Source organism: Canis lupus, chromosome 9 (assembly GCF_011100685.1).
Source record: "Canis lupus familiaris isolate Mischka breed German Shepherd chromosome 9, alternate assembly UU_Cfam_GSD_1.0, whole genome shotgun sequence".
Lineage (NCBI taxonomy): Eukaryota > Metazoa > Chordata > Mammalia > Carnivora > Canidae > Canis > Canis lupus.
The window spans coordinates 27,590,154-27,612,370 of record NC_049230.1 but is presented as its reverse complement, the minus strand read 5'-3'; the positions used below and the strand labels follow the sequence as shown (position 1 = coordinate 27,612,370).

General features: G+C 40.1%; 1 protein-coding gene across 4 annotated transcripts in view; it reads left to right on the top strand.

The window, feature by feature from the left end:
• Positions 1-22,217, top strand: part of CA10 (carbonic anhydrase 10) — a 474,465-nt gene that overhangs the window by 194,642 nt on the left and 257,606 nt on the right. For all 4 annotated transcript variants that reach the window (XM_038547752.1, XM_038547753.1, XM_038547750.1 and 1 more), the window contains one exon: positions 5,572-5,714. In XM_038547752.1, coding sequence (XP_038403680.1) covers positions 5,572-5,714 — 143 coding nt within the window. The remainder of the gene's footprint in view (positions 1-5,571; positions 5,715-22,217) is intronic.

Sequence of the window (22,217 nt, the reverse complement as noted above, 5' to 3'; positions counted from 1 at the left end):
TAATAGGTCCTCAGCAAATATTTGCTGCATAAATTCTCAGTGTCAAGCCTAATGCCTGGAGTGTCATAGGCTGCCAGTAAACACTTTTTAAGTAAGTTTGTCTTGCTCCCATAGGATCTAGCAAATTCTCAGAAGCTGCATGAATTAATTCCAAGTGCCAAACTCCCTGCCCACAACAGCATGGTCTCTGTGAATTCTGCTGAGACCAGAAATGAAAATTCAGGACAAATGAATAAAGAGGATGCCTAAGAGCTCAGACTGACTTTGGGGCATCACCTCTAGGATAAAGAAATGTCCCAGGGCAAATTTTAACTCTCAATATCAGACTCAATTCCTCTGGTCCCTTGCTCTCCTGATCTATTTCTTGTTTCGGTGAGAATTTTTTCGTTTTTGTATGGAGGTTACCATGATGTGTTAATAAACTAAACTGGGGCTTTTTTGGTTCACTGATTTTGAACGAGCAGCTGATAGGTTTTTCTTTAGGTTTTCCAAGGCTCATATTTTAAGCAGCTGAAATCCCGGTCACTGGGCGTCTTTCATAGCTCACTGGACCCAGAGCCAAGAGACTGTTTGGGATTTGTAGTTTATGGTAACAATACAGCATTGCCATGGGGGAAATGTTCTGGCAAAATAACACATAGCTGTGATGTAGCAGTTAAGAACCATTGTTTGGGGTCTGCAAAAATTAATTTGCAAAAACATCCAGGTCTGTTGTGTGTTCTAGTTTATATGTAAATTAGAAGATTGTGTGAAAAGGATGCCAGGGATGATCCCATTCAAACAATTTCAGACCAGTTGTCCATTAATTGGTTAGAGTGATTCTCACTCAATTTTACTTTATTTACATTTGCAGTTTTTTTACTTAACAATAAGTTGTACCAGTCAACCAAGAAAAAGACACAGCAAAAGCCAATAAGCCATAATAACCGGTACTTTTAAAAAACGACAGAGGGCTTAAAATTTTGACTTATTGGGACACTCATGTCCCAATTAAGACAAAAGTAACTCAACAGTGATTCTCAGAATTTGGAAATAGAAGCAGTGCCATAGCATTGTACAGTGCCACCTATGAGGGATGACATGAGATGTTTATCAACCTGAAGGATCAATAGTATGGAGAATGGTTAAGTATCAGAATCCTGGAGATGATGTTTTGCACCAATTAGGAGGGAGAGTTTCTTCCTCTAAATCTTGAAGCCTTAGTTCATGCATCCAGCCTCACTCTGCAGCTAAAATCTGCTGGCTCACTCCCATGATACAAGAAATATAGAGTGTCCAATGCCCTCCTGGTTCCAGAGGCTTCCTCCTAATGCATTTCCCTAGAACCTAGATGACACTACATTTGCAGACATCTGAGTCTGGTCCTTTTGGCACCTAAGTTCCCTAGACTAATTTTGACACCTTCTTCATCTTCCCAACATTTAACATGGATTATGAGAGCATTGGCTTCTTTCATAGGGACTGGCCCAGGATGGCCCCAGGATGCAACTCCTCCCTGGAGCCGCTCTTCCTAAACAGTCATCCCCATTAGATCTCCTCAAGGGCCCTGCAGAGGAGACCCAAGGACATCCTCTCTTGCCTGGATTGGTGCCTTTTTAGCTAATATAGCCATTATTGAATGGCTTTTTAAAAACCCTAATTTTGGGCAGTCCGGGTGGCTCAGTGGTTTAGCGCCACCTTCAGCCCAGGGCATGATCCTGGAGACCTGTGATTGAGTCCCATGTCGGGCTCCCTGCTTGGAGCCTGCTTCTCCCTCTGCCTAAATCTCTGCCTCTCTCTCTCTCTCTCTCTCTCTCTCCCTCCCCCCCCCCCGTGTGTGTGTGTGTGTGTGTGTGTGTGTGTGTCTCATGAATAAATAAATAGAATATTTAAAATAAAATAAAATTAAGACCCTGATCTTATTTGCCATGGTTGACGTTCGAGGTAGTTTGGTTTGAACCTTTGCACTTGAAATTTATTTTAGCTTGGACAATAGGCACCAATGTTACTTTTGATTTACCAGAAGAGAAACAGGAGCAGTCTTACAATGGCCACTGCCACGCTTAACTCTGAAACTCCTTGGCTACAATAATCTGCCTTCGCATGGAGCCTGCTGGGAAGGAAAGGAAGTCGAGCAGACATGGAATCTTGAGATGTGGGTGGTGGTCCTTACTGTTTCCTGCTGCCTCTCCCTGGCTGTGTGGCCTTGGCTTGAGGCTTGAGGACTTTACCACCTGCCATGAAGGCCTTAACATCATGTGTGTGTTTAGGCCAGGTGATTTCGCAGTAACTTCTGTTACTGAAAGACAGTTAATTCGCGGCTGATTTAAAAATGAGCAGTCCAGTAGTGAGCACACTTGGATACCCCTTCAGGAATGGAGCCAATGAACAGGGGCGAGTGCCTCTCAGCTATTCCTCCATTGTCTGAGCAGGTGGTTGGAACCAGACATATAGGCCTTGATAGTGAAGTGGGAATATAAAACCCTGAAACTGTTTGTCATAAAGAATGCCATGCCCAATAAAAGCAAAGGCAGATGTTCACATAAAGTTTTTGTTGTTTGTATTTTTGTGGGGGTGCTTCTGGGGTGTGAAGTTTATTAGTAAGGCACAACAGCATCTGCCTACCCGTGTTGCCATATATTAGCAGTCTTGCAACCCATTTATTGGGTTGGAATTATTTTTGGTAATGATTTTCATGAGACTAGATGAAATGCAATCTGCACTAGCTCTAACTACATTTATGGTGCAGCTGCCTTCTGGGGAAAGCCCCCCAGACATCATAGATGGCTAGACTCTCAAAGAAGTGATGGTCTCATGTTTCCTGTTGTGGCTATAACAAGTAACTACAACTTAGTGACTTAACACAAATTTATTGTCTTATGGTTTTGGGGGTGAGAAGCTCAAAATGAATCTTGGGGGGTTTAAATCAGGGTCAGAATGCCAGTGTTCCTTCTGGAGGTTCTAGGAGGAGAATTTGTTGTTTCATGCATTCCAGCTTCTAGAAGTCATCTTGGCTTCTATCCCCTTCCTCCCTCTTCAATGCCAGGATCTTCTGTTCTCTCTTTCCATCCTTGGATCTATGTCTCTGACCCTCCTACCATTCTCTCTTAAAAAAAGACCCTTATGACTACTTGGGGTGACCCAGACAATCAAGGATAATCTATTCATGTCAATATCCTTAACTTAATCATTTCTGCACAGTACCATGTACCATGGAAGGTAACACTAGGATGTGCACATCTTTGAAGGAGGACCATTATTCAGCTCACTACACAGGCCATAGAGACCAACCGAAGCCCAAAAGATAAATGATTTATCAAGTCACACAGCTAATCTGTGACAGTGCCATGGCTATATCTGTGGCATCCTCACATCTGCCACATTTATGTGCATCACTGACAAAGATGGGTAGGAGCAGGCCCTGATGGAGGCTTTATTTTCATAATAAACTGGAAATGATTGAGGAATAAGTATAGGATTGTCAGTGATTTAAAAATAGCAGTTTAGAGAAGACAGAAGTTTATATTTTTTAAAATACATGTTTAATTCAAGAGCTTCCTTAAATATTATAATTTGGCTAGGGCATGCTACCTTCTAAAGATGTTAAGTGACTTGCAGTGGTAACATAACTTAAATAATCATGGGAAATTAAAGTGCCAAGGATCTATAGGTCCTTCTCTTCTTTCTTCCCACCCCCTACCCCTGCTTCTCTTTATGTCTTTATTACTCTGCCCATGGCTGCCATTTTGAAAATCAGTTATAGCTGGAAAACTAATTCAAACTCTTCAAACTAAAAGGAATGGCACCACCCAATGGGCTTTTTGCCATGGGTTAAGCCAAATAGAGTATGTGCCGTATTTCACAAGGAAGCCCACTTTATTTTGGTGTTGAAACATTCTTCTCAGATTCTGAGGAACTTTTTTTTTTTTGTTTTCTTCCCACTTCTACCCAACAACAGCCTATAATAAATAAAAGGTTGATAGAATCTTGGATTTTGATGGCACTAGACATGCCATCCAGTCCGATTTTTCTCCTGAATTACAGGTCTTTTATCTTTGGCAATTATTTGCCATCCTCCTCTCTTGCTTCAATTTTCTCCATCTGTGACATGAAAAGGAATGATGGCTGCTGTAAAGACTGAATTAAATTTGAATTCCTGGGGTACCTGGGTGATTCAGTGGTTGATCATCTGCCTTCCACTCAGGTTGTGATCCTGGGGTCGAGTCCCATATCAGGCTCCCCATGAAGAGCCTACTTCTCCCTCTGCCTATGTCTCTGCCTCTCCCTGTGTGTCTTTCATGAATAAATAAATATAATCTTTAAAAAAATAATAAAAAATGAATGAATGAATGAATGAATGAATGAATAAATAAATAAATAAATAAATAAATAAATAAATAAATAAATTTGAGTTCCTGAGAGGACATATGCATTTGGGAGGGTTGTGACTTGATTGTTAGGTTCATCTTCTCCAGAAGTCACTCTCTAACTCCACTTCTACTACGTCAGGGTTCTGTGCCCCTCCCCTAAAGATTCATAGCCCACTCACCTCATTCGGTAACCTTCCACTCCCATTCCCCCTCAGTGTGGTAATTATGCTTGTACATATCTGCCTTCCTTGAAATTCAGCCTAACTAAGGGCTGGACATGCAATAGAAGCTCATTGTACTGTTCTTGGACACTGTCAATGGATGAGTGAATGATGACTGTAAAATTTCAGGGCCGTATATTGGACACATGGATTCAGAGCCTTGAAAATACTGAGGGAGGAGGCAGGAAAGGGCTGAAGTTATAGTCTGTGATCTTCACTGACATGAAATTGGTAATTGGCTCCCCCCCCCCATTCTGCTGACTTTCTTAAACAGAAGAAGATAACTAGAAATTTCCATAGAAATTTATTTTTATAGGCGTTTTAATGTGATGCAGAAGATGAGTAGATGATTCCCCTTTGGATATTTGTACCCAGCACTCCATGTCATTTTTTTCTGCCTATCAAATGAATGCATTTGTGAGCTGCTGGTACATTAGGTTAGTGACACAGTGCTAGATTAAACAAAGACAAAGTCATTTTGCCAAGCTTCTGTCTGGCATTGATTGGGGGTCATAAAAGTCATTCACTCCTTCAGTTTGGTTTTGACAACCCACAGAATAATACCTCATATATGTTGAATGATACTTTCTTTGAAAAGCTTTAAATACCCTCTATATAGAACAAGGGTGATTCTCATACATTCCTGCAACATAGAAAACTGACCATCAGCTCAGGAATTACTCAATATTTGGTGTACTTTAATGGATGGTGTGGGTTGGACTATGCCATCTTCCCATTAAGCCATTAATGCTAACTGTACTCATCAAAGAGGCCACAAGATGAGTGGGTCTGAAACAAGAAAATCTGAAGGTAAAACTTAGAGAAATTGACCAAGATCCAGGCCAAAAAAAAAACACCCTAGTGACACTCAAAGGGTCTCTATGGGTGGGAAACACTGGATGGCTCTCTCTGATGTTACCACTTTCATGCCATGGCTCTTTGTGATTTAGTCTCTCAAACCTTCCACCCACACTAATTCTACAATTTCTTTTTGTTTCTAGTTCCTTCTTTCTGGGGATTGGTGAACTCAGCTTGGAATCTTTGCTCTGTGGGGAAACGGCAGTCACCTGTCAACATAGAGACCAGTCACATGATCTTCGACCCCTTTCTGACGCCCCTTCGCATCAACACTGGAGGCAGAAAGGTAAGCAGCCATGTTGCTTCCATTGTGAAGTTGAGGATGCCAGGAGACGCTGACTCTGAAAGCTAGTCTTCCAGGTCTCCATCTCTGTTATGAGTTTCTCTTTCCATCTAAGAGTAAAATCACAGACCACGCAGGCCTACTGCCAACAAATATAATTATGTCTAAATTTTGCTTTCTCTCCCTAGCTAGTCAAACCCTCATGCTTCTAATTACTTTGTACTCCCTAGAGGTTGCCTGAGGCCCTATCCGTTGGTATCCCATGAAGGTCAGAAAGCAATGTTGCTTCCCAAGTATATCATGCTGGGAAAATCTCTCCTCTCAGAAATCTCTTTACTGAGGCTTCTTTTAACCTCAACAAAGTAGAAAAAAATTAACAAAAGTAAAATCAGACATTTATCATCTTGGAAGGAAAAACAAACAAAAATCACCTTAGATGATTTATAAGAAAATCAATAATTAATCTTTCTAGGGGCATCTTGCTGGCTAAGAATCCTAGCTCCTGCACAGAAATGCTGAGCTATGTTTTGTGATTCTCACACCAGCGTCCCTCCTTCCCTCACCTCCCCACATGATGTGCTTTTCATTAATTTGTGAAAGGGCATAATACCCGTGGGGTCTTCTTGTCACTGGGATCTAACATTTCTCCTGTGGGCTAATTTCTTTTTGACTACCTTTTACTGTTAAGTAGTTCGTTGAAGGTGGGAAATACACACCCACAGAAAATTGTGTTTGAAAATTGTGTTCCACCCCAAGAGGGATGGAAAATCATTTGTGTCCAAGAAATTGGGATTAAAATTATGGACAACTTTTGTTACTGCTGGCAGCTGATTCTCCAGGATGTGCATTTCTTGGGCTCTGCTTTGTACTTACACAGTCTGTTTGCCTTACTTACCATGGAGTTTGTAAGTAATTTTTTCCCCTTCTGATATATTGGAATATATTTTTTCCTGTTACATAAATCACCAAAAAAACCAACCAAACCCAAATTCTAATGACTTATCTAAGAGATGTTAGTAACTTTGACTCAGGTCACAAAGTTTTTAAAAGATAGATTTTAAAAGACATTGCACATAATTGAGACTATTTCTCTAGGTAGTGTTTGTGTGCTATTTTCAATATGACTTGAGAAGCATTTTTATAGAAACATCCTATGTAGGTCATGTAGTTTATTGTTCTGATTCCATAGAAATTAACCTATCCAAATTATTGTTCCATTTAAAGTTTTATTTTTATAAACTCTAAAGGAAGCTTAACATAGGTTCTACATATACCTCTCTCATTCAAGTCATGAGTATGGATAGGTTCATAGGTTCACTGACCAGTATTCAGGAAGGGCAAGTTGCAATTTTGACTTTTCAATCATTCTTTCCTTCTTGGAGATGGTAATGGAGGGAATAATTGTATTCTAAACAAAGGGGAGAAGCAGTAAAAATGCAGAATGAGGGTTGGTACCTGAGTTCCAGAAATCAGCTGAAAGATGACCAGCCTGAAACACAGAGACCAAGAAGAGGAAGTAGGAGGTAAAGATGGAAAAGGAAGATGGTGCCAAATCTAGAGGCTGTGTTAAGGAACTGAATCTTTCCTGAGTTATGGCAGGTGATCAAAGCATTTTTAGATAAAGAGTACGCTGGACATAGTAGGGAAAAGTGGCAAGGTAACACAAATAATGGATACATAATTCTCACTTTTCCATCAGCCCATCTTAGAGGAAAACATTGATGTGAAAGAAAAAAATAATTAATTCAAGGCAGCTTCTCCCTAAAATTTATTGGGAAAGAAGAGACGAGGGGATAGTGTGGTGTTAAAAAACACTCAAATGTTTTGGTTTGGTATTTTTTTGTTGTTTACAGTGATTTTTTTTTTTTATATTTCCAATTCAGTAAAGTGTACCTGATCCAAATCAATTTTCAAATGCATTGGAGTTTGGAATTTTGGAAACATTTACTTTGATGATGTAAATATTTATATCTGGCACGATTCTATTGTCAGCTGTTTGAAGAGCTGAGAACTGTCTGATGGTTTCCTTTGCATTAGCGAAAGGTGGAAACTAAAATATGGATGATAGTAGGATAAACTAACTGGTAATGAAACGTCTAAACTTGAGAGACAATAGCTAAATCATGTTTGCAAGGTTTTTAAAGGTGGTATTTAATGAGTTGGGGACTTATTTGGGAAGTGAGTATTCAAATCACTGCTGTGAATTTAGTTTTGCCTTGAAGAAATGTGTATCCAAATCAAAAGGTTTAAAGACCGACCTGTAAGAGTGGGAGGGCTTGCAGAATTTGGGCAAGGTGCCACATTTTGAAGTCTGAGATCTGCTGGTATCAGTTTGTTAAATGCATCCCAGTCATTTTACACTTTTATCCATTAGCATCATTCCTGCTCGTGTTTAAGTGTACCTATGCCCAGACACATGAAACAGCCTAGCTGCAATCTCTGACTTGTGTTACTGTGTTTGTTTTAATGTGTTTGACCTGGGGCTCAAATAATGAATTAAGGGCTTGTCTTAGTAAGAGCAAAGGCTGAAATTCAATTGGAATGCAAGAATACAAAGAATAATAATAGTTAGATAATAATCAAAACATAACGTCTGGGACATAACAGAGTATATTCATTATACTTGAATAATGGTATTTCTTTTACTTTTTAGGTTGCTTACTTTCAGTGGTAATTCTTAAGCAATATTTTGGGATTTATTTTCCTTGAAGGAGAGTATTTTTTTTTACCCAGTTGTTCATATCTGACATACAGGACTCCTATGGACAAAATTTAAAATAACTGTGCTTTTCAAACAATACTCACATAAGGTTGGGTTGCCTATAGTCTTAAGAACTTTGAGTCAGTCTCTCACCCTTGACCCCATTCAACTTAACTCATAATAGTCTAAACAGGTGTTTTGTTTTGTTTTGTTTTGTTTTTTAATGTTGGAGTTAATTAATCTATTCTAGGTAAAGCTACTGAATCAACTCAGGAATCATAGTAGGCAGGAGGAGATAATTCTTCCTTCATACTCTCAGATCATTTAAAATCCCTATATGTGGGAAACTGGATTATGATACAACTGATATTTTAAGCTCAGTTCAAGCTGATTGACTATTTTAAGATGGAGACCCTCAATAGTCAATGGACTTGTATGGATTCAAATTTATTTTTACCTTTCTTGTCTTTTTCCTCACACCAAAATGAGTGTACATTATGTGTTTATGTGTTAATTTTCATGTGCTATTCACTTAGGTAATCTTGGTAATTTGAAAATAACAATGTAGAGTGTGAATGTAACTGAAGAGCAAATTTGAATGGCCTGGCTTGATCATTTTGGGGTATGTTAGTTCCTCTAGATATTTGCCGGGACATTCTCTAATACAGGTGGGTGCTGGAGGGTTTCTGGTTAAGAGGTGAGCATTCATGGAAGAAATGTGATTTGTAGATAACTTCTCTGCTGATCTGAAATATCTAAAAGAAAAAAGAAACAAATGAAAACTAAGTCTAGGGGCACCTGGGTGGCTCAGTGGTTGAGCGTCTGCTTTCAGCTCAGGTCTTGATCTTGGGATCCTAGGATCAAAGCTTGCTCCCCCCATGTCGAGCTCCCTGCTTAAAGGGAAGCCTACTTTTCCTCTCTCTCTCTGCCGATCCCTCTGCCATTCCTTGTTCTTGTGCTCTCTCACTCTTGCTCTCAAATAAATAAATAAATAAATTTTTAAAACTGAGTTTAAAATCACTTGCTGATCCTACCATTTTAACCAAAAATCAGTTCTGGCATCCTTCCTCATCTTTAAACTCTTTTAATAAAATGGAAATCCCAGTAGTTAGTGACATGGCATTGCTTACGATATGTTACATGTAAAAGGTAGCATCCAAAGTCATTTACTTAATGATCTCAGTTTGTTTAAAAAGAGCCCATATTATGCATAGAAAAGAGACCAGGATTAAGAATAATATTGTTTCTTTCTACTTTGCTAAAGCTTCTAGATGTTCTGTAACAAGCTTGCATTAATATAATAATCTGAAAAACACCTATGGTTTTTTAATTCATTCCTTCATTTCAGGCAAAAATATACCTAGAGTTGACAAATATGATAGATGCAATAATGTCCTCTTCTAAAGATATGCATATCCTCATCCCCAGAACTTGTAAATATGTTATCCTACATGACACAAGGTATCTTAATTTTTTTTAAAGATTTTATTTATTTATTCATGAGAGACACACACACACAGAGAGAGGGAGGTAGAGAGGCAGAGGGAGAAGCAGGCTTCACGCAGGGAGCCTGATGTGGGACTCGATCCCAGGACTCCAGGATCACACCCGGGGCCGAAGGCAGGTGCCAAACTGCTGAGCCACCCAGGGATCCCCGGCACAAGGTATCTTAAATAAGTGATTCAGTTAAGCATCTTAAAATGAGAAGATCATCCTATGTTATCCAGATGGCCCCATGGTAATCACAGGGTTCTTATAAGGAACAGACAGAGGCAGAGGAGATATGACAAAGGAAGCAGAGGTCAGAGTGATGTGTTGCCATGAGCCTAAAGAATGTGGGCAGCCTCGAGAAGCTGGAAAAGAGCAAAGAAACAGATTCTTCCCTAGAAGGAACACAGCCCTGCTCAAACCTGGATGTTAGCCCAGCAACACTGACTTTTGACCTCTGACTTCCAGAATGTAAGATGGCCCTTTCAAAGAGATTAGGGATGGAGCTGAGGACAAAAGACTTTAGCTTCACTCCTTCCTATTCCTGCTTTGCCAGCCTCCCTCTGAGGAGAACTTAGAGACCCAGACAAGGCTGTTGATTCAGTCTGTATAAGCCAGCCTCCAGGCTACAGGGTGAGGTGAAGGTAGATTTAAAGGGGGAAACGGAAGACATCTAACACAAGGCTATACATTTTATCTACATGACCATTTGCACATTTCCCATTAAATGAATATGAGGTAATAAAGCTCATCATTACCTATAAAACTAGGTATAAAAGTCTCAACCTGGCATTCACAGTCCTTGCAATATGGCCCCAAATCTCTCCTCCAGAGCCCTAATCCTCTAACATGTTATGCCCACCTTTGTTGCCAATGAGATTGTAATACTTTTTTCTTAATTGACTATATCTCACCTTTCCCTGTGGTCTGTGCTTTGACCATAACATAACTCTTCACCTGACATACCTCTGTACCTCAGCACTCCTCATCCCCACCTTTTTATTATTCAACCTCTGTGGTACCAGCACTACCTCCACCATGACACTCCTCTTGATCTCTTTAGTGGATGGTGAAATCTCTTTTCATTTGCCTTCTTAAGTGACTTTGCTTATATTTTATTTAGGACCTGAACCTTGGCCTATAGTATATTAGTCTTACTTGCCTTGTCTCCCTGTCTTAGAATAAGGGCTCCTCATGATGAATGTGCTTTCATATTTTCATTTTATATCTCTGAGGTTATCTATGATGGCACTAGTTGGTTTGAACTGAACCATTACCTTTGATTGCCAAACAAAAGGTTTATGTGGAATTAGTGATGAATTCTTTGACTCAAAGTGGAAAAAATATGAGAAAGTCCCATGATGAAAAGTAACCTTGCCATCAACAGAATCTGTCATTAGAAACTAATTTTTGGTTATTGTCTTTTCCTGAAATATGGTTGAAATATGTTAAAAAAAATAATGACTGTGAATTGGTTGGGTGCCTATAGTCTTACTTACCACTTCTCTATTTTTAAATTTGCCCCATGAACCTGATAGCAAAATTTAGTTGACCACAGTTAATCATTGCAGTGTCTACATGGCTATGTTAAGACACCTTTTATGAGTAAGGCATTTATGTTCCTTCAAGGACTTTGCAATATATTAGGGGAGAAAATATACATATACAGAAGTTAAATCACAGTGGCTGATTTAAATAATGATTTGAGATAATAGTGGAAGAGATCCTAAGGAAGCAGTGAAATGATTAATTAGCAAATCAATCATTCTGACATTAATATTTAATGGTGGTAAGAAGTTGGGTTGGCTGAACCAGGCTTTATGGAGGTGCTAGGATGTGAGCTAGATGGAGAGATGGGTAGAATGAAATACTGTTTGCAAGAGAGTCTTTAAATGTTACGTGTTCTGGGTCTATGTGTGAAAGATTGAAGAAAATGTAAGAATAGGCCCATTTTGCCATCTAAGTATGTTACTGCGGTGCTGGTTTTTATTGGATAACTGATATTAAACTTTTATAGATAACTATTCTTTCCCATTTGGAACTCATTAGCTATCTTTAGGTACCCTGGGTCTTTTTATACTGAAGCTCTGGTACAGAAACGATACATAATAATTTTACATGTGCTTGTGGGATAGTGTAGATCTCAAATCGCTGACAAAGGAGTGAATGTAATTCTTACTTGTTTGTATTTTACAGTTTGGTAAATTTCTTGATTTGCCATACGGACAATATCCTTTCTCAGAAAGAAGCAATAAAGGGTCTCTTTATTTGGATCTAATTCTAACCAACAAGGAAAAGCAGCTTGGTGAAGTGGAATGGATAGTAAACTTCTGGAAGAAAGTGGATATGTCATCTTAAAAAAATATAGTAGCCAAAGTATAAATAAATAAACAAACAAACAAACAAATAAAAGCGTTGTCAGATATGTATCCTAAAACCTTCAAAAGGTGGATTTTTGAACTATCATAGTTAAAGTAGATGTAACCTCTTTGCCTCATGGAAGGTAACTCGAGACGATTGAGAGGCTCTTAAAAACGAAATTATGGTAATACAATTTCAAATAATGGTACCTCAAAAAAAGGAAGTTGTAGGAGCTTAAAGCTACAGATGTGTCTGCACAGGGAGTTTTGCCAAAAATAATATTTTTAAATGGCTTAGAAGAGATATGAGAGAAAGGGTTTTATAGCCAAGGAGAAGGACGAAAGTGGAAAGGACCTGTGAAAATTGTTTCAGAATCTAGAATGAATTTAGGTTGCAGAACGAGAAGATCTTTTAAAGTTACAGTTAGAGGAAGCAGGAACATTAAGACAGTGTAGACCTTCATTTGTGGGATGCGGGCTCGGGGATAGCTATCCTCAGATGTTCTGCTTCAGGTTTGGATTTGGGGTTTACCACTGACCACCTAGATATGAGAAACCTAACCTCTCTCTGATCTTCAGTTCTCTCCTCTGTAAAAGAGAGATTGTATTGTACCCGCCCTGCAGGGTTGTGGTGGAGGGAATTACATGAAGTAACATGCTTAGTAGGCAGGTAATCATTCCAGTTATCAGGCCGGTGGCTGGTAAAGGAGCTGTGCCATAATTGTTAGCTGTCTCCATCCATTCAGGTTGCTGTGACAAACTGTCACTGCCTTCTAAAGAATGGAAATTTACTTCTCATGGTTTTGGATGCTGGGAAGTCCAAGATCAAGGTACAGGCATGGTTTCATTCTGGCAAGGGCCCACTTGCTGGTTCATAGTTGGTGCCTTCTTGCTGAGTCCTCATGTGGTGCAAGTGGCCAGGGAGCTCTGTGGGGCCTCTTTCATAGGGGCACCAGTCTGGATCAGGAGGGCTCTGCCCTTATGACCTGATCACCTCCCAAAGGCCTCACCTCTTAATACCACCACCTTAGGGATTAGGATTTGAACATATGCACTTTGTGGGGAACAAAAACATTCAGACCGTGGCAGCTGCCATCAGAGGTATGCGGTAGCTGTTAGTGAGAAAACTCAACTTAATCCCACTGCAGTTTCCCCATCAAAGAAACTAATATTCACTTTAGAATCAGTAATATATATACTGAGAGGTGAAGTGGATGACCAAGTAAGAATCCAGAACTCTCTTGCCAACAGCCCTTATCCAAAAGTTTGAAATCCAGTAGGCATAAAGGTTAAGCTTTCTCTCAGGCATTTATTTATACAAAGCTGCACAGATTCAGACTGGGCTGGATTTGTTGTAAAGTCACATGTGGAAAAGTAGAGGAAGTTAGTGGATAATGTACTTGGCATGAGTAAGTAGCACAGAGAAGACATCAAGAGACAATTCAACTTAATTACATAGTACATAAGGTACTACTCCATAAGTGAGGTCATTGTCCTATAATAACCTTCAGTGAGAAGAGAGTATCTGGAATATTATAGTCAGATCCTTCAATGCTGATGATTAGAATAACTAATGGAAAAGATGTTGATAAAGTGAAACGCAGAAGAAGAGGAACAAAGTTGTGATGAGAAAAATCAAATATTCTATATGTTCCATATTCAATTCTCTATCTGTATCTGAAAGGATGAAATTTTAAGGTTTAATTACAGGTACCTTCTAATTGTACCTGTCCTGTGCAGCCTCAGACACAGAAAACCAGCACTGGTGTTTGGAAATGGTGTGGACCAGACTATATTTCAAAATAAGAATTCAGGCCACATGAAGGGTGAATGACCTTCATGTGTTTCTTTGAGAACGCCAGCACAGAAAGAGTTCTGGCAGGCGCTGAAGTCCACCTGCTACTGTAGAACAAGCCCAAGCATAGAGGAGAGCCTTGACCTGGCCTGGAATCCCCTTCCAGTAAGGAAACTGTACGAACAATGGTTAGATGGGCACAAGGAATATTTTTGAGGCTGACCCTGGAATGAGGATTTCTCTCCCAAAGGAGAACTCCCTTTAAAGCCCTAGCATTGATTTGGAAGAAACCTGCATTCTCATTTTTCTCATCCTCTATCAAAATTACTCCTCAAAGTTTGGGATACTGGATTCTTTCTCCTAAAGGAGAGAATTTTGCTCTGAGTAGTTAGAATGGAGGCTCCAAGGCAAAATGAATGGTACAAGAAAGGACTTTGACTAAAGATAAAGAAGAAGGCCAAAGCTTTTGGGTGTATGCTCTAGCAGAGTGTTTTGCAGGCAGTGGAAAGTTTCAGTGCCTCATGCTGAAAAGTGATGAAAGATAAGCGAAATGTGAGAGACTGATGCTGTATCCTAAGTTGGAAATGGCCTTGGAGCAAAGGCGTTCTGTGGTTGACATCACGTAGCTTAGAGCTGGGCTCAGGATTACTGCTCACCATCTTGGCAGTTGCTTATAATGTGTCTCTCTTGACATCTCCCAGAAAATCAATGCAGTCTTCCAGCAAGTGTTTGAAGGAAACACCTGGATGTTGGCTTTAGTATTTTATAAATATATCTAGTTTTGTGTCTTACTTCATTCCTTCGGTGAGTCTCAGAAAAGACTTTGCTTTTCCTTCCTGCCTCTTGGTGTGTCTCTCTTTGTATTTCTGTCTCTCTCTCTTCCTCCCCTCATTTACCTTCCTCTTCCCAGTCACTATGACTTGCTCTCCTATCCTTTTCTCCCCATCCCAGTGTTTTTTCTACCATTCTCCTTGCCCCATTCCTCTGCCCCCCCATTCCCTACCTCCCTCCTCCCTCCTGGTCCTGGGTACATATGACCCAGGAACCTGTACCTTCTCTCTTCTTCATCAGAGTGGAATAGGGACTCCCCTTTCACACATTTTAGAAGGATTGACAAGTCTATGATTTTGGTGGCAGCACTTAACTCAAGAAATCTAATGAGTTTAGAGGCAGATGAATTCCTCCAGGAATTTCATGGGTGTTAAGTGTCCATCACATGGTACCACCTGAGTTGTCTGGTTACTTGATTCAACAGATGAAACCAATAGGCATTTTACAAATTAACTGCCCTTTCAAGTAGGTGACAAAATATCTTGTTCACATACGCTGCTTGTAGTTCAGCTCTCTTGCCATTTGTCTAAAAAGGAGAGAGAAGAGCAGGAGAAAAGGGAAAAACATGACCTAATTTTTACAGACTTCTCCCAGCTTGTCTTATTTCTCAAGCATTCCAGAACAAGTGTCTCCATTACAGGCAAGAAGATAAAACTGGCAAAACACCTGGGCGGCACAGAAACAGTCATATATCCAAGAGAAGTTCTGAATTTTGATATCAAAAATCTGATGTCGATTATACATTCTCTCCAAGAAGGCTCTGAAATTGACCAATCTGCTCCTCATAAGCCTAATCATTTGGCTGTATAAACCAGCCAAGCGCTCCCTACCTGAACTTCAGAGACTTTGAGTCCAGTTAAAGGGCTGTCGTTGCCTAGAAACCAAGTATCTTCCGTCTGAAAATGAAAATAAATAATAATATCCCCATCACTTCAGGGGAAAGAAATGAAGTAGATTCTGTGTGAACAGCTTAAGAAAATACAAATTTTCTTCTAAGTTCTGCTTTTCTGAAACAAAAAAACTACATTAAAACTGGAAAACCAGAATAAAAAGTATGATTCTGGGAGTCTGTGCATCATAAACAACTGAACATCTGAGCAACTATCAGGCTTTTTCTTAATGCAAATCTATTTTTTAAAGATGTATTTATTTATTTATTTGAGACAGAGAGAGTATGTGTGAGGGGGCAGAGGGAGAGAATCTTTAAGCAAACTCCCCACAGAGTTCGGAGCCTGACGCAGGGCTCAATCCCAGGAAGCTGAGATCATGACCTGAGCCAAAATCAAGAGTCAGATGCTTAGCTGATCAAGACACCCAGGTGCCCCAATTTTTCTTATGAAAATTTAATGTCATATAGAAACAACTTTATTAATGTTGCATGGAGGATTAAGAATAATTGAAATAATCAATTTCTTTCCAATATCTTATATTTTAATCCCTTTAGAATGTAGACGTTTTAATCCCTTGTTCTGTACTATGTTAGGGCCAAGATCCACACTGTATGAAATATTAAGAGTAGCCAGTTTATTTTTCCATTTCATCACCTCCGCACCCCAATGCTGTAGTTACGTAGGATGAGTGTCGAGATCTAACATAGAGCACAATGACGATAATTAATAATGCCATATGAAATACTGGAAATTTGCAAAGACAGTAAATTTCAGGTGCTCTTTCCAACAACAAGAAAATGCTAACTCTGAGTATATGAATGTGTTAGTGTGACTATAGTAGTCATTTAGCAATGCATGTGAATATCAAATCCTCATGTTGCACACCTTAAATATATACAATTTTTATTTATAAAGGTACATAAAAATGTTAAGTGGTAAGGTAGTTCAGCTTAGCATCTGTTTTTTTTCATACAATAAACTTGGTGTCTATTCAGTAAGACATTTTGTTAATGTTCTCATGGCCTACTTCATGTTCTGAACAGATTCTTTTCTGTGTTTACTAAGATCTTCATGAGATGTGACACAATATAATATTAGTCATTTCTGGCCCTTAGCCCTGAAACACACATGCTTTTACCATATATATAAAACATATTTACATATGATATCATATGTGAAGGTGCATGATCTCATTTTTACTAAGAAGTTAAAACATACACACCTGCACAGTTTGAGTGTCAGAGTCCATAGAAACCTGTCAAACTAGCAGCATCTCACCTGCCTGAAAATATTTTCTCCCACCTTCATATAACAAATGTGCTTCACATCAAATTCTGTGGAGCATAGATTTTTCTTAATTTGCATTTTCCTCTGAAATATTCAGAAAATATTTCTTTCTTTCTTTTTTTTTTTTTTTTTTTTTAGTTGAGAGAAAGATGTATTTTTTTTTTTTTAAAGCCAAGTAGCTATTTTCACAGATTTCTCACTGGGAGCTACATGCATGGCTTATGCTGGGTTAGAAGGGATTATGCAGTATGTACAGCATGTTACTATTTAGTGTTCATGTGCTAGATAGGCTTGAATATAGAAATCAACTCAGTGCTTGATGACTCCAAAATTATTCGTTTTAAGCTTGAGAGACTCTGATAGAATAAGATGTGGGCAAAATTATCAGTTTAAAATAAGTGCTGCATCACCCCTTCAGAATCAGATGCTTCCCCCAAGCCCAAATTTTTAAAGCCTGAGATGTAGCTTCTTGAACCAATGAATTGCTGAGAAAGTGTTCTCTTTTTTTTTTAAGATTTTATTTATTTATTCATGAGAGAGAGAGGCAGAGACACAGGCAGAGGGAGAAGCAGGCTCCTTGCAGGAAGCCCGATGTGGGACTTGATCCTCAGTCCCCAGGATCATGCCCTGGGCTGAAGGCAGCACTAAATCACTGAGCCACCCAGGCTGCCTGAGAAAGTGTTCTTAAGTGAGAGTTGCACGGGAGTGGAAGAAGCAGAGCAAGGAGAAGTTGGGCAAATATAGGAGTCTAATTGGAGTCCATCTGGACCCTGATCCCATGGAGCTCAAGCATGTATGGTACCACTGGAAGCAGCCTTCCACTCACCCTTAGTGGTCAGGAAGGTGGCCAAATGTGGATATAACCTCCCTGGTGTTCCCCGGCTAGGAGGCTCTCATGCCGTGGTGCCATGGTGCCCTGGTGCCCTGGAGAAGCTTGCTCATACTGGCTTTCCAGAGCCCATCTGAACATCTCTTCCCACGTCTACATACAATGACATCAATTTGGCAACTTGAGATCCCCATGGTAGGTGTGTTTATACCAAAGAAATCTGCAAATGCTACTCAACAGGGCCATTTTTCCCCTAGAAAGCTGGTTGATAAATATTTACCAGTGTACCACAGTCCCTATATGCCAAGGCCAATTTCCACAAGAAGGAGGGAGCTGACTGTAGCCAACATTCATAGAAGCTGAGAGACCTGCCCACTATCCTAGGAAAGACCTGTTCACTATCTCCACTGGTGATCTGAGTGGATCACCAACAGCATCTATTATAGCTAGTGTTGAATTTGCTACAAATATTCATATTGGAAATGACTCCAATGACTATGTTTTAGCCTCCTTAACTATCACTCCACTTGGCTGCCCTATGTTTTATGTTCCCCAGTCCCAGTTGCCACTAACTATGGAGGAGGTGGGAAGCATAGAAATGATTGAATGGAATTCTGACTTACCTTCATTCTGATTCCTCTTTTAATACATCTTCTTTACTTGGTTGCTTTCTACAAGTACATTTCTCCTAATCATGTCTTTGCAAAGTAAGATTGGCATATGAGGACAGCTTTCACCCAATGCCCTGGCATTCACAAAGCAGTGTCACCAACAACTTTTCTGGTGTAAGCTGCCAAGCTCCAGAACCAGGGCTGTCCCAGGTTATTTCACAACCCCAATTCCCCAACCCCATCCCCTAGCTTCTTTTCTTTGTTTGTTTGTTTGTTTGTTTTTTAAGATTTTATTTCTTTATTCATGAGAGACAGAGACAGAGACATAGGCAGAGGAAGAAGCAGGCTCCTCACAAGGAGCCTGATGTGGGGCTCGATACCTGGACCTCGGGATCACGACCTGAGCCAAAGACAGATACTCAACCACTGAGCCACCCAGGCGTCCTCCCATCTCCAGCTTCTTGTCAATGAGAGTATGTTTCCAGCAGAATAGCATGCAACACTGTAAACACATGCTGTAAACATATTTGCAGGTCCAAAGGGAGGCAATGGGGAGGAGCTTCTGGGCTTTTCCAAGTAAGTGATCCTTATTCAACACATTGCCTTGTGATGATGATTTCACAGTTTCTGAATCTAAAAGGTATGATTTAAAAAAAAAAAAAATCTGAGTAAGAGTGAGGAAGTAGCCCTGTGCCAGGCAGTTTTGAGTCCACGCCATTCAATCAATTCGAAGTATTACTACCATTTTTCTCAAGAGTGTAATATACAACAACTGCCAAGCTTTCCTTTTGTGATTACAAAAAGGACAGATACTGGAGTGAGCCATATTTCAGCACTGCAGGGATATAAAAAATGAACTGCTAAAAACGGCCCAGGAGGAATGAATAGCAATAAGACATCAGTGTCATCTATATACTGATTTGTGATGAATTTCCAAAAGGCTTAATGGTATGATGCTATGATATATAGGGGCTTCCTGAAAGTTAATAACTGTAAGTTACACACTTGGAAGAATGTAATGGAGGAAAGCAAGTGATCACAGATAATATATAAATAACTAACTTCACTAATGTAGTTAAACTGTTCTGTGTGTTCTGGATTGCTACACTCTGTGATTAGAAATATAAAATTCAAGGGATTATGAAGACAGAAGAAGGTCAGATGTTACACAAACACCCATAATCACACGTTTGGTAAAGCTTTTCATTTTTCTTTAAAAGTGAAGAGAAAAGTGTATACCTTGATCACCTTTCAGAGGTGAATTAATGATAGCCAGAGTTCTTTGATGCAAATTCATGTGGGAGCAACAAAATCTGTTTGGAGGAACATATTGTTCTTGCTAATTACTATGTGGTCTGGCATTTCCCCCATGGATTATGTGTTGAAAGCACCAACAGCTATGAGGCAAAGGGTCCTACATAAGCGTAGTCCACTTTCAACCTGCAGGCTGGGCTCATTTGGCTCACTTCTTTTCGTGGCCATGTCTGACAAATTCTGGTTAGCAGTAAAGTGCATGGCACAAAGAAGGCACTCGATAAATGTTTATTGAATGAAATGATAAATAGATAAGTGCAAAAAATGCCCCAGATCCTGGAATCACAAATAAATGGGAAGAGAGAAAGGAACTAGATTTATTGAGTACCTACCACATCCATTTATACATACATATTTTATCTCATTTAATTCCCCAAACAACCTGAGATGGTCAGTTTTGCAGACCAGGAAGCCGAAATGTACAATTGTTAAATAATTTACCTAGAGTTATAGGGAAGAGAAGAAAAAGAGCTGAGCTTCAACCTTAGCTTGTCTGCCGAAAACACTGTGTTCCTTTCCAGAATGTTGCACTAAAGCTGAAGATGGGGAAAAAATATTTTCCATTATATCATGGATTTAGGAAGATGAGGGTATGGGATCAGAAGAGCCCTGACCTTCGGCCAATTTCCTTCTATTTGCCATCATTTGAAAGAGTGAGGGAAGGTGGTGCCCTGTGCTGGGTTCTTGCCATGTTCTGCCTCTTAATTGCGTCTCTGCAGCCTGTTTGTTTTGGCTCTAGCATCATACATATTTTATCCTTCGAGGTGATGCTGTAGGTCTGCTTTGTTATCTGGCTGCCACTCTGCTCTCCTGGCAGAGCACGTACTGAATGTCATTTCTAAATGGGTAGTTAATTTTCCTACATCCTTCATCAAAAAAGTGCCACATAAAATGCCCCAGATAGTTATTGTCATCACTGCACCAGATCTGGCAGCTATAGAGTCAGGAGAAAGACATACAGTTTTAATTTCTAGGACACAGACATGGGTGTTTTCTCTCTGTATAGAAGGTGGCAATGCTTTCTCTGTGTCCTCTGTTTGTTCTGCTCTCTCTTACTTTACGCTGAGGACACACCATGGTATTTCTGTATGTAGGGTATTCCCTCAAAGAACATGAATTGCCTGGTGGAGATTCTGGTAGGCACATTCCCATGTTCTGCAGGGCTCAAGAGATCAAGAGAAACTTTTAAAGTCATGAGCCTCAGAGGACTGGTCAGTGTAAATGGCCTGTCCCTGTTTCTCCTGGGCACTCATCCTGTAAGTCATTTCATATGATGTGCATAATTTAACAGGGGCAAAGCTGGCACATCCCTGCCATTCATTTCTCAGCCTGCCCTTAGTTCTCTGTGGATAATAATGATGATAATGGCTGGAAATTTTAGGTTTGTTCTTTTCCACATCCAGTGTTAAGACCGAAAGGAATTCAGAGGTGACCCTCAGCTCTCAAGTCATGTCGGGAATAGGACAATCAAAGCAAAGTCTGAAAATAACAATGGTTTTTAGCTCCCATCCCCACTCAAGACCATTGCTGGGAGCTTACCCCAGCCTCCCAGGTCTCTTCCTTCTCTGGGGTTCTGGGTGACTCGTGCTTCCTGGGAGGCATGCCTATGCAGGTGGGGTCACTCCGCCCCTTCCATCCACCCACTGGTACTCTGCATGGCTCTTGCAGGGACTGCTGAAATGTGTACTATCACTCCCAACCTGACAGTGGTGTATCTCCAAAGCATCTGAAGACATTTTTCCCAAGCCCAACTGGTCTGACCTTGAATGAACTTCAACTTTCTTTGGAGCTTCTAGAAGATAGCATGGCTTTTCCAATTCCATAGGATCCTCTGACAAAATGTTTATAGCAAGACCCTAGGGTCTTCCCTGGAAACCGTTTGAAAGTGACCTTGCCTGGTGGGAATCAGAAGTGAAGTTCTCAGGCACCAACAGAGGACTACCTCACCCAAAACATGTGTCTTTCTACTCTCTCCCACCTCTAAGTAATTCACCCATCCTCCAAGCCCCCAACTACCAACAATTGGTTTCTTTCTCTTTACTTGAGACTGTCATTTTGAGTTCCAAAGTCCTCTTTACTGTTTCCTGAGAATGCCCTGAACCTTTATGTAAATTGTCCCTCAGAGGCTGAATCAATACCCTTGTGATTCTAGAAGAATATGCAAATTAAGCTAAGCTAGTATTTAACTCCCAGTGCACAGGACATCCCCCCCCCCCCTCCATTTTGCCAATTGGGAAGAACCCTTTATGAATGGATGCCCTTCACTATGCCCCTTTACTTCCACCTGTCCTCTGCTATGAAGAGTGAGCAAAGCCACAGGATTGAGCTTTCCCTCCTGTAACTGAAGGATATTCATTCGTAGCACAGACTGGTGGGCTCTTGGAGCACTTTGAATTGTTT